This window comes from Tursiops truncatus, chromosome 15 (genome assembly GCF_011762595.2).
Source record: "Tursiops truncatus isolate mTurTru1 chromosome 15, mTurTru1.mat.Y, whole genome shotgun sequence".
Classification (NCBI taxonomy): Eukaryota; Metazoa; Chordata; class Mammalia; order Artiodactyla; family Delphinidae; genus Tursiops; species Tursiops truncatus.
Window position 1 is genome coordinate 44,849,853 of NC_047048.1, and position 24,494 is coordinate 44,874,346.

A 24,494-nucleotide genomic window follows, 5' to 3' on the forward strand; every position below is an offset into this window, starting at 1 on the left:
TAGTTAAGAAAGCAGTGGCAGGGTTTGAGAGGATCGACTCCAATGTTGAAAGAAGTTCTACTGTGGGTAAAATGCTATCAAACAGAACTGTATGCTACAGAGAAATCGTTCATGGAAGGAAGAGTCAATGATGTGGAAAATGTCATTGCTGTCTTAATTTTAAGAAACTGCCACAGCTGCCCCAAACTTCAGCAACCACCACCCTGATCAGTCAGCAGCCATCAGCATACAGGCAAGACCCTCCCCCAGCAGAAAGATCACGACTCCCTGGAGACTCAGATGATAGTTAGCATTTTCTAGCAATAAGATCTTTTTACAATTAAGGTGTGTGTATTGATTTTTTAGACATAATGCTATTGCACACTTAATAGACTACAGTATATTGTAAACATAACTTTTATACGCACTGGGAAACCAAAAAATTCATGTGACTTGCTTTATTGCAGTCTCTGCTTTATTTCAGTGGTCTGGAACAGAACCCACAAGGGTGGGTTGTACAAGGGTGTGCTTGTACAAACACCCTTGAAAAGATTGGCCAAAACAAAGGCAGTAAGGGCCTCTGCTCATAAAACATGCAGGAACACAAGAGCTGCATGATTTGTCTTCCAATACTTCTTTTCATGTCCGGTAATTTTGTTGATTACTCTGTTGGATGTGAGGTATGTTTCTATTTCTATAAATGTTCTTCAGTTTCATTCTAGGATCAGTTAAATTATTCAGAAACAGTTTGATCCTTTTAAGTCTTGTTTATAATCTGGCTTGCAGAGGACAAGAGCAGCATTTAGTGAATTGCTAGTTTTGCTCCACTATTGAGGTAAACCCTTTCTGAGCCCTCTTGAGGTTTTAGGTTTTCCAGTCTGCCTGGTGGGAACGGGCACTCCTCTCAGCCCCATGCAAGCTCCAGGTATCATTCCCTCAAGTCCTTTAATGTTCTTTACCCAGCCTGTTATGCATGCGCAGATCAATACTCAGCTGAAGACTTGAGGGATTCCCTCTGTAGGTCTCTAGAGCGCTCCTTGTGTGGAACTCTCTCCTCTCCAGGACTCTGCCCTGGAAACACTAGATGCTTGGCCTTCTAGGACTCTCAGCTCTGTGTCCTCAACTCAGGGAGTCTGGGGGGCTGTGCACTGTAGCCTGGAAAGTCTCTCCAGACAGTCAGCAGGGACAACCACAGGCCTCACCTCACTTCCTGACTCTCAGGCATCACTGAGACTTACCAAATTTTAATATGAATTGGTGCTTTTATTCTCCATGACAATGGAAAAACATTAGCATACTTTAATTTAACTCATCCCAATAAACGGCATTATTATGGTATATTTTATTTTATTAATTTTTTTACAGAGATTTTATTTTTATGTTTTAAACTTTTTAGTTTATATTGTAGTATAGTTGATTAACAATGTTGTGTTAGTTGCAGGTGTACAGCGAAGTCATTCAGTTATACATATACGTGTATCTAGTCTTTTTCAAATTCTTTTCCCATTTAGGTTGTTACATAATATTGAGCAGAGTTCCCTATTTTAATTCTAAGCATCTCTTAACTCCCATAGTACATTATTATTACAGTCATCATTATTAATTTGTACCATCAATACTCATTTACATTTATCCAACAATTACTGTTTACCTTGCTTTTAATTCTTTCCTTCATCTTTGATCTTCTTTCTGGGATCAATGTCCCACCTGAAGAACACCAGAATTTTTTGGTGGTGAAGTTTGCTTTGTTTGGTCCAAAATGTTCTTAATTAACCTTTATTCTTGAAACATACATTTTCTCTGTGTTTAGAATCCATGGTCAGCAGCTATTCTGTTGTACTGTCTTTTTATTTCCGTCCCATCTTTTGCAAAGTTAGATATCAGTCCAGTTGTTTGATAATTGCTTTTGGATGTTCTGTTTATCTTTGGCTTTCAGGAACTTTACTATATGGGCCTGGTTGTAGATTTATTTTGCTTGGCGTTCAAAGGACTTTTGGAACATGTGGCTTAATATCCCTTCTTACCAGAATTTCTTCCAGTATTGCCCAATCCCCTCTCCCCTTTCTGTCTGGGATTCCAATTACACGTGTAATAGACTTTGTCATTTTATCCTCCATATCTTTTCCCTTTCTTTAGTTTGCCATTCTATGCTTCTCTCCTGTTTTTATTTTGGATATGTTCTTCTGACCTAACTTCTAGTTCATAAATTCTCTTTCATCTGTGTCTAATAAACCATAAACCCGCTCACTGAGTTCTTCATTTCAGTGTGGCATCTTTTACTTCTAGACTTCTTCTTTTTCGCTTTTTTTCTGTTTTGAATTCTCAGTTCTCAGCTAAGATTTTCACTCTTGTCTTTATCCCCCTTATAGTCTTGGTGTTTTATACTTTGTAACACTACTATTTTCAGCCCAAGAGGGCTTGCCACCCTTGACTGTTTGTTTTTCATGTTACCGCCTTTCTTTATTTTTTTCTGGCTATTTTTTGTCTGTGTGAGCTGGACATTATATCTGACAAATTGTTTATGTAAATGGTTTGAAACTTAGAATACTTTTTTTTCCCCATCCAGTATGTAATTTACATTTGTTTTTCTCAGGTACCTAGAGGGACTGGTAATCTAGGTTGATCTTAATATAATCTGGGGATTGAGACGATTCGAAGCTGAGAGACAGTCTCGCAAGAGGCTGATCTACTGCTGTTTCATTCTTCCTGCTAAGGTATACATCTTTGGGGTTTCAACACGAAACACAGGGGTTTACCAGGGCCCTTTGCCCTTTTGAGCAGTGGGACTTAAGATGCTTTTTGCAGAATCAGCAAATGCCCTAAGGTAAAAACAGTTTCAAATTCTGTCTCTGTATGTCAGTTTTCATATATATTCATTATATATATATATATTTATTTATTTATTTTGGTCCAGGTTGTCTAGTGGGAGTAATGGTCTAAATTATTTAGATTCTCATTACTGAAAGTGTCTCCTTCTTTTTCTTTCTCATTTAAAATAATATACTATAATTTTCAAAGGTAAAAGCAACCATTTAAGTAAGCTCTTTTGATACTAATTTTGAAACAATTATTTCAATGTTTTCATACATTTAAATGAGTCTCTTATCACGTAGTCCTTTCCAACTGTGCCCTTCTCAGTCTTCACTGTTTCCTTCTTTTCTGTATTTATTGTTTCTGCACAGGCCTTTTGTTAGTTTCTTCAGAAAGGACACTTGGGTGGCATATTTTCTTAATCTTTCTATTCCTGAGAAAATATTACTCTTGACTTCATGCATGAATAATAACTTCACTAAATATAGACACGGTGTCCTTTAGAGCCCTGGAAATGTTACTCCATTTTTTTTTTTTTTTTTTGAGGATTTAGAGCTGTGGAAGAAGAAGGCTAAGGCTAATCTGATTTGGGTGATTTTGCTTATAACCTGATTTTGAATTTCCTAGATGCTTTAAAAGCCCTCCTTTATTATCAATCTTCAGAAATTCCATGAGGATTTGTAGGTTTTTGTTCTCATTTGCTTTCATTATCTTTGCCTATAAATACAACATGTACTCTTGTGTTTTGGGTAGAGGAACTGGTTTGCGTTAGGAAAACATCTTTTTCTGTTATTTTTCTAAAGACTGCTTCATTTCTATTTGTTCTATTATCTCTTCTTGGTATTCCAAGGAGATGTAGATTTAATCTCCTGTATACACTGTCTCCATGTTTCACATTTATTCTCATTGGTATCATATCTTCCTGCCAGTAGTTGCAAATCCAATGCCTACAGAGTTCAGTCAGGTAAAAAAAATAAATGAAGCCAGCCAGGTACAAAATTAATGAGTAATGAGGATTGTGGAGAGCAAACATCCCTTCTAAATGTGGCAGCTACCAATCAGCTGGTATTTAGCTCTAGTAAAATACAGTTGACTCCTTTTTTTTTTTTTTTTTTTTGCGGTACGCGGGCCCCCCCACTGCTGCGGCCTCTCCCATCGTGGAGCACAGACTCTGGACGCGCAGGCCCAGCGGCTATGGCCCACAGGCCCAGCCGCTCCACGGCACGTGGGATCCCCTGGGACCGGGGCACGAACCCGCGTTCCCCACATCGCCAGGTGGACTCTCAACCACAGCGCCACCAGGGAAGCCCCAGTTGACTCTTGAACAACATGGGTTTGAACTGTGCAGTTCACTTATAGGTAAATTTTTTTCAACAAATATGTACTACATAGTCTGTGGTTGGTTGAATCCGTGGATGTGGAACCACAGATACGGAGGTCTGACTATAAAGTCGTTCACCGATTTTTGACTGTGTGGAGGGCTGGTGCCCCTAATTCCTGAGTTGTTCAAGATTCCAGGTTCCATTTTTCCAGAAAAAGTAAAATCTGGGTTTTAGAAAACGCAATATTCTAAAGCAGAAAAAACAAACAAACAAAAAAAACAACTGAAAAAGAATCTCACAACTTACCATTGGGATGATCTTGGCCACATATAGAATGATCTGTTACTTCATTTTCTTCTGTAATATTGTCGTCCTTTGCAGAATCTGACATCACAAACAAGCAAAATCCCTAGTCAGCATTTTTAACCAGGAAATACAACAGCCTCCAGCACTAAAAGAATAGATCTATGTTTGGGAAAAAAAATCTATTATTTTTTAAAAATGCCACTAAAATACTTAAATATCTTCATCAATAAATAAGCTTTTCTTAAAGTACTGCATAAGATGTCTGCACAAAGTTCACAAGGTAAAAACGGTAAAGATTCGGCTAGAACATCTTTTTCACAACAAGGAAGAAAATATAAGCAGACTTTATGCATCAGTGAAAATCTTAGGAGAACTGTGCAAAAGGATATGAAAGGAAGGCAAAATAGAGAAGATTAAAGGAATATAATTTTAATGTTCTTAATGCTTCCATTACTGTTGTTGTGCATATAAGGGAGCCTTGAGTCCTTGAAAAAGACAGATGTAGAGCTTTGAAATCCAGTGGTAATTAAGTTCATCTTCCTCAGGAGCTATACCAGTAGAAAGATAGCAAAGGGGGAACACAAACCTTCTGTTTTGTGCAACTTCACCCTTTCTCTTGTGTAGCACATTTAAACGTGGGATCAGCATAAGTTCATCTTTTTTTTTTTTTTTTTTAATTGTATGATGTATTTTACAGGAAATATGTGGCTAAAAGGATTCCAGTGACTTATGGACTCTTGCAAAGCTACAAAGCGCCCCCTGTTGGATGTTGGAGACCTCTAGGGAGGCTCTTCAAAATCCATTGGAAAGAGCACGTGAGTAGGTCAGCAGAAAGAAAATAGATCTTTCATTCCACAAATATTTACAAAGGGCCAACTCTACGCCAGGCACAGTTCTTGACACTGGGGAGTCAATAGTAAACAAAACAACAAATCTCTGCTCTCATAGGGGTTACAATCTAGTGGATATTTTTCATGCAGTTAAAAGGGTGGTAATCCAAAGATATCTAAAAGTCATGAGCTAATCTTGTATGCATGTGGCCACGGAGAGAGCTGGGGATGGTAGACCAGCACATCTAATACAAATGGGTTCTCTACTGAGTTCATATTCCTCAGTTGTGTTTTAACTCCCTAACAGAGCTGAATCAGATGGAATCTAAAATAAATCATTCTTGCTTTGTTTCCCTTACCCATTTTTCTCTCTCCCTCCCCAAACTAGGAGATAGCTTTAAACAATATGTTTTAGAATATTATGAGAAAGTCTGTTTCTCCAACTTGCCACAAGCAACATTTGATGGACAAGTGAGAAACCTGAGTAGTTAACATAAGATTCAAATTTAATAACCAGTGAAGCAAGTATACACCCAAAGTATATGGTTTTAATTGACTGCAAATAATTCCCCCAAGGCAACTGTTTAATTACCTGAACTGTTTCTTATTTCTTTCTGAGACTGACAATAAGTTTCAAAGTCCAAATTTGGAAGCAAAACTTGAGCACAGACACATTTCCCAAACTGTTAACTCACTCACGTCAAATTGTTTTAAATCAGCTCCCATTAAAATATGCCTTTTTAATTTTAAATCTAACATGTGGATTAAAAAATATCATTTGAATACTTTTTTCCACATGAACACTGAAAATGAACAATGACTGAAAGAAGGTACTATATGAACCAGGCTAAATTTTAATTTTGAAAGTATTTTAGTTCTACTTGTTTATAGAAAATGGTACCATTTGATATGTAGCCTCGTACAACACTCATTTCTTTCAAGATTATCCAAGATTTTGTATGTAGTTAAAATTTATTTACACTTAACAATAATTCATTATATTTTCTAATTTACATAAACATTATGTTTCATGTACCAAATATGACTTAAGAAATGTCTTTTGAAAAGTGATTTACACTGAGTTTACAAGTTTATGGTCCAATGAGTCATGTAAGATGGGTGAAAGTACTTAAAAAATTAATCATTAGTCTATACCTGTTTGTCACCAACATCTGTGTCTTTGGTAAGTTAAATGACCCTTTAATTTCAATTTCCTTGAGGAGTTGCTGTAACATTGCTAAGGTACCTTCTGATCTTTTGTGCTCTAAAATATACAATGTATTTCACTGAATCCAAGATACCATCAATTGTTATTTGCACTATTATTTTGTGTAGAATCAAAAAAATGAGACCAAATGAACTATAACACACCATAAATTCTAAGAATGTGTCCTGGCTTTGGAAATAAAATATATAAAAGACTATGCATCCGAGAAATATGACGTTTCAGTATATTGTGTGTGTACAGAAATATGCCTTTATGTGATGACAAGGATTTCCCATCAATATGACCCATCACCAAAGCCACAAGTTCACTTTGTCTTGTATGTGAGTCTCGTCTCCAGAAGTGTACACACCTATTGTATGTACAGCAATAAAGCAAGATAAACAGTATAAGCTCATGATAGCATGCACAAATAACCAGGTGGCTGCAGAAGATTGTTTCCACTACAGTGTCTCTATTAAAAGAGCTATGTGGGGCTTCCCTGGTGGCGCAGTGGTTGAGAGCCCGCCTGCCAATGCAGGGGACACAGGTTCGTGCCCCGGTCTGGGAAGATCCCACATGCCGCGGAGCGGCTGGGCCCGTGAGCCATGGCCGCTGAGCCTGCGCGTCCGGAGCCTGTGCTCCGCAACGGGAGAGGCCACAACAGTGAGAGGCCCGCGTACCGCAAAAAAAAAGGGCTATGTGAATTTCCAGTCTCATGAACTTTAGCAGGACTGGTTTTGATCCTGAATGTTTTAAACCATGGATCCCATTGCATTATACTTAGTCGTGGATATGAAACGACTGGAGATTTTCTGCTTGGGAGAGGATGAAAGCTGCACTATATATGTATATAAAGTCATTATTCATAATGAGAAAGAGAGAAAATATATCCGGTACATATTGTCATTAAAAGAGGGTATTTTTTCATAGCCATAAACTACCATGAAAACTATAGTTGTATATACTAAATTCTTGAATCACCTTGGATTCACATTTTATTTAATTCTAAAAATTATCATTTGGTAATGTTCAAAAAATGTGAAAGAGTTATCACCTAATTCTGAGATTCTGTCAATGTTCTTTTAATAGCAGAGAATTTGAATTAAATTTATATGTAGATCCTGACTTTCAAAGTCCTTAAGGTCAATGTCCTATTAGAGAATTTTTTCACATGCAAATATTAAATCAAATAGCCAAGGCAAAGTTCTACAGACAGAAATTCTAAACAGTAGGTCATTTTTAATGAGGTCAATTACACATGTCTATACAGGATAGTACATGTATAGATTTAAGCTGTGATGATAAATGATACTATTGAATTTTTAATAAACATATCTAGACTATAAATCAAAATAAATGCTCTCTATTTTGAAAACGTTCCCTTAGAACAAAAGTTCTTAACCCTAGAGCACCACTAAATATACTCTAGGGGTCCACAAACCTTTTTGAAATGATATGCAAATGTGTGCTTATATTCATATGTTCATTTTTCTGGGAGGAGATAGCTTCTGTCATATTCTTGTAGGGATCTGTGACCCCAACAAGGTTAAAAATAACTATAGAAATGTATACTCTAATGCCAGTGACACTGCCATTTTTAAAATAAATTTATTTATTTATTTTTGGCTGCATTGGGTCTTCGTTGCTGTGTGCGGGCTTCCTCTAGTTGCGGCACACGTGCTTCTCATTGCAGTGGCGTCTCTTGTTGCGGAGCACGGACTCTAGGTGCACGGGCTTTGGTAGTTGTGGCTCATGGGCTCTAGAGCGCAGGCTCAGTAGTTGTGGCGCATGGGCTTAGCTGCTACGTGGCATGTGGGATCTTCCTGGACCAGGGCTCGAACCCATGTCCCCTGCATTGGCAGGTGGATTCTTAACCACTGCTCCACCAGGGAAGTCCGATTAACTATCTTTGAGGACATTTTCAAGCCAGGAGGTGAACAAAATCCATCTAGTAAGAGACGTAGCCCCTGACTATTATTCAGAGTAGCGGCAAGAGGTCATTTGGGTGTAAAAGTTCTAATGGGTCAGAACAAAATAAATGCCATGTGTGAATGCCTACATGTAAAATATTCTTGCTCTGTAACATGTCAACGTCCACATGTGAGCACCTTAGCCTGATGCAAAAGTTGCACAGAAACACAATCACCTGGATTGCCTTTGATTCTTATAAAATAGTTAAACCAAGCAAAACATTTATCCTGGTCTGTTCATTTAGCTGGTTTAATGTGTGAAGCAATTAGAATAAAGTAATTTTTCTTCCAGCTGAACAGTGTGATAATTCACTATAAACTAGAGTCTCTACAGCCGATTAGGGTCTCCTTGAAGCTTTGCAGTGATGCCCCCATACATAAAGGAAAAATATATCCTGCAATACATTCCCAGAGGATTCAGATGGCAAAGCTCAGAACTGTGCTTGGTCCCAGTGATGCTGGATACACAGGCTGAACTATGTTTACCTGAAAAGGAACTGGGTCCACAGGACAGGACATGGCCCTAAGCAGTGGGAACTGAACTATGGTTGGTCATTTGCCTCCACTATGCTCTCATTAACCCCCATTAAAAGGCAGAGAATCATTCCCAGAGCTGTGGAATCTGTGTGCTAAGTGTCTTTGAGACATGCCTGTGAGAACTACCATCACGTATACTAACTTTGTTTCTATAAGAAAACATATTCCAAATTCTGAACAGTACACCTGGGTAAACCAGCTTATTCCAACACTGGAGGTGGTATTCTTCTGCAGGTTGTTTTTGAAAATATAAGCAAATAAGAAAATCAATCATGAGTGGATGGGCACTAGGTTGGAGGCGTGATTCTAGGTTTACACCTACAAGCTTCATAACTAGGAAAATCCATTCACTTTACATGCTTGCAGTTTCAGCATCTAGGACCTGAGGGTGTCAAGGCAGATAATCCCTTTTATACACTTTATAACTCTAATCTGCTGACTTGTTCAAATGATCTCTTCCTTCCAGACAGCACTTCTCTGTAAATCTGCCTACCTGTGTTGGACAGTTCTTGCACTGAGATTTTTACTGTCTATTTATAAAATAAAGGTTAATAGTGGGGGAAGTGTTGCTGTGTGACATCAGTGACATGCTGGCCGCCTTTAACTCTGCAACTCGAAGAAGAATCATCACAATGCAAAACGGAACAGTTGGGTATGAAGCTGGGCTGGACCATGATGGAAAAAGAAATGCTTAATTACCCCTTCCATCAAGTTAATTTTTCCCCTTTGGCGATGTAAACAAAGGCAAATCTGCTCTTGTTGGGTTGTCTGTGACCTGGTCTCCTTGACCTCCATCCTCTGATGCCTTTCTGTTCTCGCCTCCCTCCCCCTTGCTGAGCCTTGTACCGCAGCAGGTTCTCTTGAAATCATTAGAAAAAAATCTGACCAGGCCATAGGCATGAAAAGTAGCTATGGTTCTAAATACAAACCGACTTGAAATTCTATTAAAATGTTCATCTATAAATCAGGGACAAGACAAGTATTTTATTTACACTTTGGTTTAATTTGATCTGATAACTACTACTGAGAGGACTGTCCCCTTAGGAGAAGGGAAGAAGGATTTTTTTGACCCTTACTTGGAGCAGGGTCAGAGCCAAACAGCTGGCCGCTACTTCTCAATTATTTTATTTCATTGAGAAGTTGAGGCAATAGGCAGAATCTATCTCCAGATTCATAGCTGCTTCAACTTCTGGGCTCAGGCTGTTTTCAGCCAGGTGCTTGGACAGACTGGCTAAGATCCAGGGATTCCTACAGTCCTCAAGGACCCAGTCATAACCCACCCTGTCGGAATACAACTTAAGTCTCTTTTCCAAAGTGATGGAAAGGGACATGTTTGGAGACTGAGATAAGCACCTGGACCCTTTGTGGGAGTTACTTATTTTACGTGAGTTTCAAAGACCTAGATGACTTCTCCTTAGCATCTCTTTGTTCCTCACATCCAGAAAGATCCAAAAACCCATTCAAATGAAAATGGATGTGTTTATTTTTTTCTGTTTTTTTTTCCTTCAACTTTCCCACATGCTACTGAATATAATTCTATAATCTGGATGGCTGAAGAATGATTCAGTACGTGGATCTCAAGTTATTTTACTATAGCCTCCATTATTGGACATTCAAACTGAATCCAAACTCCAGCCATTCTAAACAACCCTATGCTTTTGTGGTATTGGGTGTCCCAAGGCTGGATTCACTCCACTCTTCTTTCTCTTACTTCTTCTCAGCCCACACCCAACTCTAATATTTAGAGAGGATTGATCTCTTAGAGTAGCTGGAATAGAAACAACCCAGGTCAGCTAAGCCTTACAGCAGCCAGGCATGCCCCCATCCCATATCTCATTGAACTACCCCTGAGATTGCAGCAAATGGTTCCAGGAGATGAGCTGCTTTCTGAGACACTGACTGAGGGCATGCTTGACCCAGGTGGGCGGGAAGCACCCAAGAGTTAATGCCCAACTCCAGACACCCAAAGGATGCAGGAGGTAAGACTCCAGTTTGCCCACCCCTCAGGGAGACGATTCTGTTCACTATACAGCTCTCAGAGGAATGGAGCCCCAGTTTCCCCCAACAGTAAGCTGTTCATTAATGTACCCCCTATTGGCTGTCCTCCCAACCCTGCTGTACTTCCCCAAGCCTCACCTATGCTTCCTGGGACCACCTCCCAAATAAACCATTTGTACCCACATGCTTGTCTCAGAATTTGCTTTTCGAGAACCCAAATTAAGACAGCCAAGACAGTCAATAACCTGTTTTATTCACGACTTAGTAGCAAAAATGTGAATGCTCCCCCTATTCTCCCGACTTACAGCTCTCTTATGCCATGACGCCTTTCATTAGGGTATGTTGAGGCAAGTGTCTGCCATCTAACTAGGGAAAGTTGGTAAAAGAGGTTGCCGTGTTTTGTACCATCTAATCCTGAGCGCTGGACCATAGGTGACTGGTGAGGTGACAGATCAGTCACCTGTAGCGTGGCCAATAGACATTAAATTAAGGCGGCCTGTCATGAGACCTCCACCTACCAGGAGAGAACTCATATTAGAACGATGATGAAAGGAATCCACCAGCTCCTTTGACTTGGAGTGTTTGGTGGTAAAATATACAGAGAAAGTTTCAAAGCACAGGGTGGCTTAAAGGTAGAGATTCACTCAAGGAGAAGGGAGGAAACAGAAGCCATGGATGGGGTAGAAGAAGCATTAAGAGTTACTTGGCAACATTAGGAGAGCAGAAAGAGGAGAAGAAGGTAAAGTCTGGGATGCTCCCTAGTGCATGACTGTTGAGTTTCTAGAAGAACTGGTGGAGAGGCTATTGCCTCTCGAATGACCCAGTTCTTGAGGCCCATGAAATGTTTTCCTCACTCTCTGACTTTCTGACCGACAACGTAAGAGTCTGACTCACATTCTGGACATTGCAAGTTCATTTTCTAATTTTGATATGTATTTACTTTGAACATTTCAAAAGTGCTTTATTAAGAAGTATGGCACTCTTTTAGATTTATTTTTAAAAACATTCACCTTTCTAGTCATTTCCAATGTATAGCATCCTCATGAGCCTTGTATACAGATTGAAAGATACTGGACCAACACCTTATCTTTGATAAAGGAGGCAAGAATATACAGCAGAGAAAAGACAGCCTCTTCAATGGGTGGTGCTGGGAAGGCTGGACAGCTACATGTAAAGGAATGAAATTAGAACACTCCCGAACACAATACACAAAAATGGACTCAGAATGGATTAAAGACCTAAATGTAAGGCCAGATACTATCAAACTCTTAGAGGAAAACATAGGCAGAACACCCTATGACATACATCACAGCAAGATCCTTTTTGACCCACCTCTTAGAGATATGGAAATAAAAACAAAAATAAACAAATGGGACTTAATGAAACTTAAAAGCTTTTGCAAAGCAAAGGAAACCATAAACAACCCTCAGAATGGGAGAAAATATTTGCAGATGAAGCAACTGACAAAGGATTAATCTCCAAGGTTTACAAGCAGCTAATTCAGCTCAATATCAAAAAAACAACCCAATCCAAAAATGGGCAGAAGACCTAAATAGACATTTCTCTAAAGAAGATATACAGATTGCAACAAACACATGAAAGAATGCTCAATATCATTAATCCTTAGAGAAATGCAAATCAAAACACATGGAAGAATGCTCAACAGCACTAATCCTTAGAGAAATGCAAATCAAAACTACAATGAGATATCATCTCACACCGGTCAGAATGGCCATCATCAAAAAATCTAGAAACAATAAATGCTGGAGAGGGTGTGGACAAAAGGGAACCCTCTTGCACTGTTGGTGGGAATGTAAATTGATACAGCCACTATGGAGAACAGTATGGAGGTCCCTTAAAAAATTACAAATAGAACTACCATACGATCCAGCAATCCCACTACTGGGTATATACCCTGAGAAAACCATAATTCAAAAAGAGTCATGTACCAAAATGTTCATTGCAGCTCTATTTACAATAGCCAGGACATGGAAGCAACCTAAGTGTCCATCACCAGATGAATGGATAAAGAAGATGTGGCACATATATACGATGGAATATTACTCAGTCATAAAAAGAAACAAAATTGAGTTATTTGTAGTGAGGTGGATGGACATAGAGTCTGTCATACAGAGTGAAGTAAGTCAGAAAGAGAAAAACAAATACCATATGCTAACACATATATATGGAAGCTAAAAAAATAAAAGAAAAAAAAAGGTCATGAAGAACCTAGGGGCAAGACAGGAATAAAGACACAGACCTACTAGAGGATGGACTTGAGGATACAGGGAGGGGGAAGGGTAAGCTGGGACAAACTGAGAGAGTGGCATGGACATATATACACTACCAAACGTAAAATAGATAGCTAGTGGGAAGCAGCCGCATAGCACAGGGGGATCAGCTGGGTGCTTTGTGACCACCTAGAGGGGTGGGATAGGGAGGGTGGGAGGGAGGGAGATGCAAGAGGGAAGAGATATGGGTACATATGTATATGTGTAACTGATTCACTTTGTTATAAAGCAGAAACTAACACACCGTTGTAAAGCAAATTATACTCCAATAAAGATGTTTAATAAAAAAAAAAAGAAAGAAAGATACTGGACCAAGAAACTTAGAGAAAGTTAAAGAGGGGAACAGCCTGGTCTTGAAGAACAAAACAAGTTCAGTAAATTTCATTTTTATAACTGACCCTGGTGGGGAGAAAAATCAGGCAACATCTGGTATTACAGGAAATGGGGTGTATAGAGGCATTTGTATGATGAAGGCAATGTTTTGCCTCATAAACTGAGAAAAATGTGTTAAAACAAAATACTGTAAGATGTTTTATGAGAACCTTGGGAAATATACTATGGATTAATGTAAAAATGGTATTTTCTATTTCCAGGAAGATTTTATCTTAATCTACTACTGTAATATTTTAGACTAGGTTTAAGTATGAGTTCCAGAAATCATTGTAATAGATTTTTCTCATGCAATGACTGACTATATTAGTCTGCTAGGGCTGCCATAACAAAATACCATAGACTAAATGACTTCAACAACAGAAATTTATTTTCTCAAAGCTCTGGAGGTGAGCAGTCCAGGATTAAGGTATTGTCTGATTCGGTTTCTGGTGGGACCCTCCTCCTGGCTTGCAGAAAGAAGCCTTCTTGCTGTGTCCTCACATGGCCTTTTCTCAGTGTGTATGCAGAGAGACAGAGCTTGAGATCTTTCTCTCTTCCTTTTCTTAATAAGGCTGCTAATCCCATCATGAAGGGACCCACCCTCATGACCTAATATAACCCCAATTACCTCCCAAAGAGCCCATCTCCAAATACCATCACATCAGCTAGCAGCATTAACATAAGAAATTTGTTTGTGTTTGAGGGGACACAAACATTCTGTCCTTTACACTGACATATGCCTTTCTGCTGTCTGGATGATTTATTTGACTTCTGAATGTGAGCTATTCAAGTTGGTACCCTTGTTGCCCATCAGAACAAAGTCTCAAAATGGAAATGGAATCTTCCCTAAATGTAAGGTTCCCTTTCCCTATCCCAATTCTCTGGGGTTAATTGTCATTGATTCTTAAACAATATCAAGTACTCAGTGTTTGGATAGGATGGATAAAGTAGTGATAAGGGTTTTGAATATCACCCCAGATTCCCTTAACAATTGGCATTGGTGTCTCTGATCAGGATGGACATGCCCACAGCCCTGGGGCAAGGTCATGGAGACCCCTGGTGTGCCAGGGATAGCAGTGGTGGTGGGAGTTACTTGCAAGGAGGGGAGTGAAGTCACTGTTTGCCAAACACCATGTAAGTATTTCAGTATTTTAAACATTCCTGCAGTGGTACTAGGGTGAGTAGCAGAATATCAGTTCTGTTTGTAGTAGAGAACTATACTGATAAGTTTCTAAAAAAGAGTATACAATACTTCATCAATATTTTACTATTGACTATATGTTGAAATTATATTTTGGATGTACTGGTTAAATATATTTTTAATAAAAACTGTTTTCATCCTTCTCTTCCTTAATGTGGCTATTAGAAAATTTAAAGTTACATATGTGGCTCTCATTTATTTCTATCAGACAGTGCTGTTCTAGAGAATTTTGTATTAGCCTGACTTACACAAATAGTTAAAGACATGTTTATTTGAAGGCCAAAGTTGTGAAGGTGGGAAACTGCAGCTTGCCAAAGGATGGTCCATCAGAAACTAGAAAATCTAATTTGGCATATAGAGAAGCTTCTACAAATGCTAATAGGCATGGCTGGGAAAAAGAAGAGTCTAATTAGGTATAATCAGACAGGACGCTCTGAGAAGGAATTAGAGGAAGAAAGGGAATGATAAATTTGTAACAACTACCACACTAAAAAACTATTTATACCCAAACAATATCCAATGTTTGAAAATTTCTGCTTTATGTTGATTTGACCCAAATTTCTTATCTTGGCATTCAGAGTTCTTTATCATCAGGGCTCTACCTTAGTAACTAACTAATAAGTAGATGAATGGATCCATCATCGAGGCCAAGTGAGTCTGTTCATCGAACCAAAAATAGGTTTTTTGATGTCCTACTTCCAACCTTTCATGGTTGCTCCTCTGCCCAACTAGAATAGCTTCTTTCCATCTATGACATCTGTGCATCTTTCAGATCCCAGCTCAAATCTCCTATTCTCTACCCACACTTCACAGATAACCCCATGCCAGAGATGTTCCTTGCCCCCAAGCTCCTTTGACATGTTCCTGTGAAATCTTTCCTTTGTACTTGTCACTCTGTCTGGTTTGTTAGCTGTGTCACATCCTAGTTAAGTGGCCTCTGACCATGTCCTTACTGCTCTGTGCTTCGCTTTCCTTGTCTGTAAACTGGGGTGATAACTGCATTTATCTCATAGATGAGAGTGGAATGAATGAAAACACGTAAAATTTTTAGAACAGAATCTAATGTATAATAAGGATTAAATAAATATTAGCTGCAATTAGTATTGTTGTTGCTGATTTTAGCTATGTAACACATGCCTGGATATCTCATTTTTCCATCTCAACTGTAAATTCCTTGAAGGTCAACAGCAATATTTTCTTCTTCTTCTTGCAGAAGGTCTTACAAAGAGTTAAAATCCAGTCAATATTTGTTGATGGCCATAACACCATGTTAATTGGTGCTTTTAGATCTTTAAATCAAAATACATTTTAATTGGTATTTTCTGAAGGCCAGACTTTGTACGACTCACCAGAAGATAAAATGATACAACACATACTCTATCCTTCCCCCAATGAAAATTAAGTTATAGTGGAGGGATGGGCAAAAGCTAAGTATGCAAAAGAAAAGCGAGGTTTACATGGTTACAGATAGTTGTAAGTGTTATGGAGAAATGAACAGGGGGCTGGGATGGACGTTTAGTGGAGGGGAGGCCCTACCTAAAAAGATGACCAGAAAAGGCTATGATGAGTTGGAGGCATAGTGAGGGGAAAGAGCGTTCTGTGAGATAAGAATGGAGGGGCAGGTACAGTCTGTGATGGTACGTCTTACATGTTGTAGTTACATGTTTTCATTTTACTTTGAGGGAAAGATGAAAGTATTAGAGGAATTCAAGAAGCAGTGGGCTGAATATGCTCATTTTGCTTTGCTTGGGAATGTCAGTCGGCCTTAGGACCTTTTACTTGACTTACAGAATGAGATCACATTCAAGTATGATATATTAATATGACCATGAACTTTGACCGATATAAGGTCAGCTGATTCATATAGGGTCCAAATATAAACCCTTGACCTTGGACTCATTAAACCCAGCTATCTATATAACACATGAGTGTGTGAAATTCTAGACCAAATATAATAAGATATCTGCCACTAGGAAAACCTATAAGCAGATTCGTGAATCAGAGCTCTGTTTGAGCCCCTATTGTGACACATTCCCATTTATTAGCTTATGTAGAGACCCTGCTGTTCATGTCATTTTTGAGGGAACCACTTCAAATATGAATCTGAAATAAGGAAGGATATGAAGAATTAAAACATTTTAACATTATAGAGTCTGCTATAAAACACAGCAGGCAAAAATCTAAACATATTATCATTTAGTTCTAGGCATTATTGATTTTAAAAAACAGCAGGCAACTTGAAACATAGACTTGTCCTTCAAAAGAAAAGTGTGAAAAGATCAAGTATTTACCACTCATTTTCATGGCATTAGCTGACATCCCATAAAGACTTAATAGTGTGTGTTTCTTAATACAGAGCAGACTCATGGCATAAGGGGGAGAAAAACACAGAAATGGGTGATTTTTGTTTTTTCAAAAAGTCTCAAGCTCAAGTCTATTCTTTAGCCCTCAATACTTGTGTAGTTCAAGGCAAGTTAACCAACCTGAATCTTGGTTGCTTCGTTTGTAAAAACAGGGAAAAAATAGTGATAATAATAATGCCACCCCTCTTTGGAAAATACAGGGTAGCTATTCAACAAATCTGTTTCCTTTATCCTAGTCATACAAGAAGGAGTAACTTGCAGGACTAAGGGGACCTCTCTTGCAGTCAGGTGGTACCATGCAACTGAGTTCTGGCTAATGGAAAGTGGGCAGAAGTGGTGTGTGTCACTTTTAGGCCTGGTCGTAAAAACCTCCTGTGCAACCCTTTCTCTCTCTTCTTCCTATCTGCTGTCAAGACTCAAGGCAGCCTTAGGGACCACAAGCTGAAATTCACATGCCTCCATCACCTTGAGTCCCTGAAAGACTGTAAGGAACATGACCTCTCACTGTGGATTTTATATAAATGAGAAAATAAATTTCTCTTGGGTCAATTTGACATTTTTGTTACAGCAGCTAGCATTCCCTAATTCATATTCCATCTCAAATAGTCATTGAAAGAATTAAGTGAGATGGTACTTGGGTACTATAAAACCTTTTCTATTGTCATTATTATTAAAACCCAACCAGTTAGGATCAGTGCACAAAGCTCTTTGGACACAATTTCTTCATGACCACTGAAAGGATTTTCAAAGGAAGAAATGAGCAAAGATGACATAACATGACAGCAAAGATATTTTTAGATATTTATTTTTTAATCTCACCTCCATTTTTTTTTTCTTCCTGAAAAACTAGCAAAATACTTGTGACAACAGCACTCAAACCTAGTTTCCCAGGAGGTGATAGTCCATGCTCAGGAGGAAGGTATTTTTCTCTTTTATTTTTTTTCCTTCCAGAAATCATATTATGTGATCTGATAAGAAGAAAGAATCTTTGCAGTCAGAATTGTACTTAAAAATTCAGGGCGATGCACCCCAATGTTCACTGCAGCATTATTTACAATAGCCAGGACGTGGAAGCAACCTAAGTGTCCCTCAACAGAGGGATGGATAAAGATGTGGTACATATATACAATGGAATACTACTCAGCCATAAAAAGAACAAAATAATGCCATTTGCAGCAACATGGATGGACCTAGAGATTGCAATACTGAATGAAGTAAGTCAGACAGAAAAAGACAAATACCGTACGACATCACTTACATTTGGAATCTAAAAAGAGGGTATAAATGAACTTATCTACAAAACAGAAATAGAGTTACAGATGTAGAAAACAAACTTATGGTTACCAGGGTGTAATGGAGGGAGAGATAAACTGGAAGATTGGGATTGACATAAACACAGTACTATATAAAAAATAGATAACTAATAAAGCCATACTGAATAGCACAGGGAACTCTACTCAGTACTCTGTAATGGCCTATGTGGGAAAAGGATCTAAAAAAGAATGGATATATGTATATGTATAACAGATTCACTTTGTTGTACACCTGAAACTAACACAACATTGTACATCAACTATACTTCAATAAAAAAATTTCAGGGCATATGGCCACCATATGAAGCATAGTGAGTTCCTGGATTTATACTTGATGAAAAAGGCAGACTGTTGGGTAGGAAGCATGGTTCAGAGAGGAGAACAGTTAAGTAGGAGGAGGAGAAAGGATGAGTGGAGATGGAAGAACTGATGCTCGTAAACTCAGGAGACACTCTTTCTGGGAGTGAAGTGGGAGCAGAGTCTGATGTGCTCTGTTAGCTCAACCTTGGGGGAAGCACAGGGGAAGAGTTTGGGAGGGGCTTTGACCTTGGACAAAGAAGGTTGTCAGGAAGAGGAGGGCGTATGTGTGGAAGGGTAACCTGAGCTCCTCCTGCTGATCCTGGCAAACATGTGTTAGGTAATGAATACGTAGCTGCAGATCCAAGTTCTCTGGATGAGTCTACACCAGGACTTCCAGTTGGAAGGAAGTTCCGACAAGCAGAAAGCAGAAAACTGTACGATGAGAAAAGATGGTTGCTTATTTTCCTAAAACTGAAAAGAAAGATTCAGAGAAGTTCAGTGCCTGTGCTTGGAGTAGTCTCAAGGTCTTAACGGTCAACAGAAATGTTTGTCTCATTACATGGTTAGGATAGAGTTATTGAGTGAATATTTAGTAATGACTCTGCTTCAGAACGTGGTTGGCACAGATAGCATTTACGGATGGTTTAGGTAAACTGTAACAGTTTAATGGCTTTTGAAAAACAGGTCTTTTGAATGACTTAGACCTTTATGAGCCTCCCAGTATCACAAAAACATCATAACTCAAAGATCAAGCTGGGAGAAATCTTGTCTTGCAGATTCATGTTGGGTCTAAAACAGTGTCTAAAACCCCGATCTTCCAGTTTATCCCTCCCCCCTTACACCCTGGTAACCATAAGTTTGTTTTCTACATCTGTAACTCTATTTCTGTTTTGTAGATGAGTTCATTTATATCCTTTTTTTTAAGATTCCAAATGTAAGTGTGTGTGTTGTTTTGTGTATGCACACGTGTATATGTGAGGGTTACTGTCCTTTTGGCCTGAGAGAGAAGGTTAATTTCTAAATGAAATAGAAAACTTTCCATTAAATGCTATCAATGTTTGTTAGGAAACCTTGTCTTTGTACTTGATTTAAAAAATGTTTGTCTTTGCCACTAGCTAGCCAATCATTCTTTACTTTTTGTTAAGGAATGCAGCAGTTCTGAAACACTCTCTGTCTCTCACAATAAATATACCCACCCTGGGAACAGTGGTGGGAAGAACAGATGACAACAAACGTCATTAAGAATGAGGCAGGATACACATTTTTGCTCATGGAAACCTAGTGTCAAAAACTGAGAGGCGGGCTTCCCTGGTGGCGCAGTGGTTGGGAGTCTGCCTGCCGATGTGGGGGGCGTGGGTTCGTGCCCCGGTCTGGGAGGATCCCACGTGCTGCGGAGCGGCTGGGCCCGTGAGCCGTGGCCGCTGGGCCTGTGCGTCCGGAGCCTGTGCTCCGCGGCGAGGGAGGCCGCGGCAGTGAGAGGCCCGCGTACCGCAAAAAAAAAAAAAAAAAAAAAACAACTGAGAGGCTACATCATTTTCTGAAACTTGGGAGAATATTCCCTCAGAAACACTGTGCCACAATGGATTTAAGAAACTCAGTCTCCATTTTTTAAAAGTTAGTTTACTATGGCTTATTTTTATTATAACAGTGATTATGATTTATCGAAAACAAAACTTTAAACTATATTTTTAAGTTCATCTGGATAGGATGTGAGATTGTTTCCCAAACTATAATTTGTTGGATTAAAAATGTTTTATGTATGAAAAAAATGACAAACAAATCAATTTTTTTAAATAAGATTTGGTCAATTAAAATCGGAAATGCCACATGCTTCAATCTCCCCTGAACTTCTCAATGCATGTCAGCATGTTGAAGGCTCTGAAAAGTCCTGCAATGTGGAAACTACCTGTCTAAACCTGTTACTTTCTGAAATGTTTTGGCTGCTGAATTCTTTTATCATTCATTTACACTTATTAACATCCTAATGGATGCTATACAACTTTAAACATGGGAATATCTGAGCAAGAGCCCCACCATGTTATGGATCTGAAGTGAATTCTTTTACATTGCCTTTCTCCAGTGTCTCTGCCCAGTCCAAATATGACCTTGTGCCATCCTACATGAACCACTGTCATGGTCTGTTTTTCAGAGAAGTCAGATCTTAAGCAGTGGCAAAAGTACATATCTTCAAAATTAATACTGGAAATCCTTTAAAATGCCTTTAGAGTATTCAGCTCTTAACTCAAATTTTTTTTTTTTTTTTTTTTTTTTGCAGTACGCGGGCCTCTCACTGTTGTGGCCTCTCCCATTGCAGAGCACAGATTCCGGACGCGCAAGCTCAGTGGCCATGGCTCACGGGTCCAGCCACTCTGTGGCATGTGGGATCTTCCTGGACCAGGGCATGAACCTGTGTCCCCTGCATAGGCAGGCAGACTCTCAACCACTGCGCCACCAGGGAAGCCCTTAACTCAAATATTAATGTATGTTTGATTTCAATGCACATTAAAGTCTGAGAATCACTGGGTTAATCTGAAAGTCATTTCATAGGAAATTAGGCTGGTTTAATCAAAATTACAATAAAGTACCACCTCACACCAGTCAGAACAGCCATCATTAGAAAGTCTACAACCACAAATGCTGGAGAGGGTGTGGAGAAAACGGAACCCTCTTACACTGTTGGTGGGAACGTAAGCTGGTGCAGCCACTATGGAAAACAGTATGGCAGTTCCTCAAAAAACTAAAACTAAACACTCAAATCCAGCAATCCCACTCCTGACATATATCCAGACAAAACTGTAATTTAAAAAGATACATGCACCCCTATGTTCATAGCAGCACTATTCACAATAACTAAGACATGGAAACAACCTAAATGTCCATCAACAGATGAATAGATAAAGAAGATGTGGTGTGTGTGTATATATATATATATATACACACACACACAATGGAATACTACTCAGCCATAATAATGAAATAATGCCATTTATAGCAACATGGCTAGACCTAGAGATTATCATATTAAGTGAAGTAAGTCAGACAGAGAAAGACAAATACCATATGATATCATTTAATATGTGGAATCTAAAATATGACACAAATGAACTTATCTACAAAACAGAAACAGACTCACAGACACAGAGAACAGACTTGCGGTTGCCAAGAGGGAGGGGACTTGGGGGAGGGATGGACTGGGAGTTTGGGGTTAGCAGATACAAACTAGTATATAGAGAACAGATACACAACAAGGTCCTACTATATAGCACAGGGAACTATATTCAATATCCTGTGATAAAGCATAATAGAAAAGAATATAAAAAGGAATGTATGTATATGTATAACTGAATCACTTTGCTGTACAAAAGAAATTAATACAACATTGTAAATCAACTATACTTAAATAAAAAATAAAATCAAAGAAAACTAGACTGCTCTTAGCAGATGCTCTAGATTTATCCAGATTGGCTAGGAATACACCTTTTATGGGACTATCTTAAAGAGTTATTCCAAACATTATTTTTTATACTAATTAACAAGATAGAAAAAAATTATACTCTAAGAATAGTACATTTTTAGGAGTCAAAGTTCAACAAACATTCTTGAATATGTTTGAGTGATATTGTGATGTTGATTTGTAGACTGAAAAGACTTCGTGTATTTTTGGTGGGGTGAGTACCCATCTTGTTATCCCTGGTCCCAGTGTGATTGCTTGCCCTGGTATAATTATTAATAGCACCCTCATCACTCTCAAAAGTGCGCTTGCTTTAAAGATGTATGATTACTCTTATTAGGCCACGCTGACAAAAGCATCCTAAAATATGGATATATGGACCTTCCATTCTAGGTCTTTTCTATAAGAGAATAAAATGCAAAACAGGTAGAAGGAGCTATAGAAGGAACAAAAGGAAAGTCTATGTATGGTATTCAAGCCAGGCTACCCAGCTACCAAATCCTTGGTGAATGGGGGCCAGACAGAGAGTTCTGAAGTTCTCCTGCTTGTCTGTATAGTTTACTCCAGTTGTTTTCACTGTTCAACTGGTCTCTGCCAGTATGATGGACCAGAGCATGATGTACCTTGATGGGCAGCCACTGGGCCACAGCTGTTGCTAAATATTTTGAATATCACCTGTGATCGAGCTTCTTTAACTTTATACATGTCAATAGATTTGGTGATGATTCAATGAGACACAGGAGTCCTGTTTGGAGTAGTTAAAATTCTAAAGCCAACACATATATTTAACAACAATAATTGTAAAAAAATAATGTTGTCAACACCTGCTGAAAGTCTACTACATTTGAGCAGCTGTTACAAGCACTTTCACTTTTCACGACCCTGTGATATAAATATTATTATTATCCCCACTTTACAAAGGAGAAAACCGAGGCACAACCTAAAAACGTTGGCCACACAGTGGTGATGTGAATGCAGAATAAATTGAGGCGCATAAAGGCGACATGACTTGCCCCAAAGAACTTAAAAACTAGGCCAGTGAATCTGAAAATAGATTACAGGACTCCTTGCCTTCATTCAGACCCATTAGGACCAACAGTTAGACCCTACTGTGTGTTGGACAAGGGTTACTATGCCACTCAGTTGATTTCCATAACCTAGTCTGGGATGATTTTCTTTCCAAGCCTTTCCACCAGATCTTTAGAAATATACCCAAGAGATCATATAACTGAATTGACTACTACAAATATGTAATTACAGTCACACTTAATTTGTAAGGAAAAAAATATATATGTGAAAATGTGATTGGACAGCAACTGCTACTTGCCTTCCAATTGCTATATATATGTTAAACTATATGTATATTAAAATATATGTATTTTTAAATTTTTATTTATTTTTTTGCTGTACGTGGGCCTCTCACTGTTGTGGCCTCTCCCGTTGCGGAGCACAGGCTCCGGACGCGCAGGCTCAGCGGCCATGGCTCACGGGCCCAGCCGCTCTGCGGCATGTGGGATCTTCCCGGACCGGGGCACAAACTCGTGTCCCCTGCATCGGCAGGCGGACTCTCAACCACTGCGCCACCAGGGAAGCCCAAAATATAGGTATATTTTAAACTATACTAAATGGGAGATAAATATAATTTTAATACTAAAAAGTAGATGATTTTTGTCTACTTCCACCTATTTAATCCGATTTTAAACATATTTAATCAAAGTATTTGAAAAGCTTATCCAAAAAGCCTTACCATAAATTAAGCATAAATAACTAGCCTCAGCCACTGGAAATTATCTATATACATTTATCATTTAGAAGAAGTTTAGTTTTTTTCTCTTATAGTGTAAGAATATCCAAATCTGAAAGTGAACAAACAGGGAAGTCTCTGGCTCAAATTTACATTTGTGTTTTTACAGCATAACATTTTGGGGAAAATTCACTTCTGAAATAGAATTCTGAAAGCGGAACTTCATCTAATATGAGCCTTAAAAATAGTAATAAATATTTTGGGACAGTGGCCACGACATTAGGAGAATTATAAGTGGCCCATTATTTATGATGGGTTCTATATCCAATACTGAGGACTTACTATGCACAAGTCACTGTGTTGGTCTTGAAACATGAAAATGAATGAGATTTGGTATCTGATTTCAAGATATTTACATTCTAGTGAGTTGGATATGTCATGTATAAAATATTGATACAAGGCACATGATATTTTTTAAACAAATTTATAGGAAACAGTA

General features: G+C 38.6%; 1 protein-coding gene across 2 annotated transcripts in view; it reads right to left on the reverse strand.

The window, feature by feature from the left end:
* Window positions 1–24,494, reverse strand: part of MACROD2 (mono-ADP ribosylhydrolase 2) — a 2,000,643-nt gene that overhangs the window by 93,506 nt on the left and 1,882,643 nt on the right. For both annotated transcript variants that reach the window (XM_073792642.1, XM_033840110.2), the window contains one exon: window positions 4,419–4,496. In XM_073792642.1, coding sequence (XP_073648743.1) covers window positions 4,419–4,496 — 78 coding nt within the window. The remainder of the gene's footprint in view (window positions 1–4,418; window positions 4,497–24,494) is intronic.